The 1714-nt window shown below is 38.1% G+C and overlaps 1 protein-coding gene across 1 annotated transcript in view; it reads right to left on the reverse strand.

Moving 5' to 3' along the window:
* LOC118425343 (cytochrome P450 3A6-like) overlaps positions 1–1714 on the reverse strand; it is a 7632-nt gene that overhangs the window by 1113 nt on the left and 4805 nt on the right. The window contains exons 4-5 of the mRNA XM_035834152.1: positions 1168–1304; positions 709–796 (exon numbers count right to left, since the gene is read on the reverse strand). Of these exons, the coding sequence (XP_035690045.1) occupies positions 709–796; positions 1168–1304 (225 nt within the window). The remainder of the gene's footprint in view (positions 1–708; positions 797–1167; positions 1305–1714) is intronic.

Below are 1714 nucleotides of genomic sequence, written 5' to 3' on the forward strand. Positions count from 1 at the left end.
AACACTTGTGCATGACTAGCTAAAGATTTATGACAATAGGCAACAGACACCAGACACCAGACTCCCCGAATAGTAGTGTTGACTATACCTGAAGGCTTTGACATGTCCTTTAATTTGGAAGTTGATGGAGACTAGAAGGTCTTTTTTTTTTACAATTTGTTTGTTCTGCGATTTTAGGAGACAGGTGGCTTTCTGTTCGTTCGTTAATGTGGGAACGTTGCCATTTTACATAATGTCAACTTCAGTTTTAAACGTTGAGTATTTACGAAGACGTCTTACGGATGTTTGAAATAAACTATTCTCCATCCGATATGATATTGAGAATACGGTGGTCTGACAATTTGAGCTTGTTATTTTTTTTGCACGTTTATCTCGATTAGATGGGTAACCATATGTTTCCTGCGACGTCAAATTCAGAGCAGAACCTGTACAGTCAGACGAAAAATATTAATTTTCGATGATTAGACGTTAGATGACAGGAGGAGCCTGACTGTATACCTTGTATATGCGCTTACGTGTACGCACAAGTTACACGAATAATAATGGCTGTAGAATGTCACGGTGTCTTCTTGTGTCATAAGTACTTAAAAATATTATCATTATTTTGTCTTTTATTTATGTAGTCCTATCTACGTTTTTTGTAGTAAAAAAGTTATAGCTAGGCGCCAAAAATACCAACAGAGCATGTAACAGTATAGAAACACCTACCTCCTCTCTCGCCCTCGTCGTCTTTTAGATGCTTGTGAATCTTGTCTTCATTTGATCGTGTCATCAACTCAAGTAGATCAACTCTTCGCTGCATAATTTGTAAGTACATGTATTTGTGTTATTCAGTTGCCGGTAACTATTCTTATAGCATTGAAGTGGCCATTATGTTATATCATTTGTAATCGCAAGGATCTTTCGGTTAAAAATAATATATCTACTTAGTGTAATTAGTAATTACTAACCATGATATCTTAAATAGTTTGTTCTATTTATTTGTTTTTTTTTACTCGTTGGTAAAAGGCTTCAATTGCTGAATCGCATACCTATACAAAATAGGGAGGATTGACGAATTGACGAAACAGGAAAGTCGCCGATGCTGCTCGTTATTTCTCCTGTGAATTTGGATGTGGTAAAGTCCCACCAATTGCACAGTGATGAACAATGTAAAGACGAATTCACCTGATCTGGTGGTTGTTTGCTTCTCTCATCAACTATATCATCAAATACCCCGCGGAAGAAAGAAACAACATCAGCGGGAAAAATGGCAAACCCCAGCTTCTGCAGGACGTACTTCGGAAGGAAGTAGGACAGAATGCCTGGAGCAAAATATGAAAATATTTGGAGATCGACAACCAGTTATCGCTTTAGTTTTAATATGTAGAATGTAAACAAGAAAGCTTTTAAAAAAAGCTGGCCGGGGCGCATTTGGAAGGACTACCTCAAAATTTCATGTTGTGTTCCAGTAAAATGTGCATCATTATTAAACTAGAAGTTTATATCTAAAATCTATGGGAAGTTGGCTGGAAACCTTTGTTCACTGGTATAATTGGATTTTCCGGCGTACTTTTGTGGGCGGAATTGTATCCCTTGTGTGCGCTGTGTGCCGGATATAAAAATCGTAAAAGAAACTCCGGTGCGAGACCACAGCCAAAGGCGGGAAGAGGTCCCGGATGTGCATTGTCGTTCTTTCTTCGTGACAGAAATTTCACTGTGGAGAACCTCTTAA

Source organism: Branchiostoma floridae, chromosome 11 (assembly GCF_000003815.2).
Source record: "Branchiostoma floridae strain S238N-H82 chromosome 11, Bfl_VNyyK, whole genome shotgun sequence".
NCBI lineage: Eukaryota > Metazoa > Chordata > Leptocardii > Amphioxiformes > Branchiostomatidae > Branchiostoma > Branchiostoma floridae.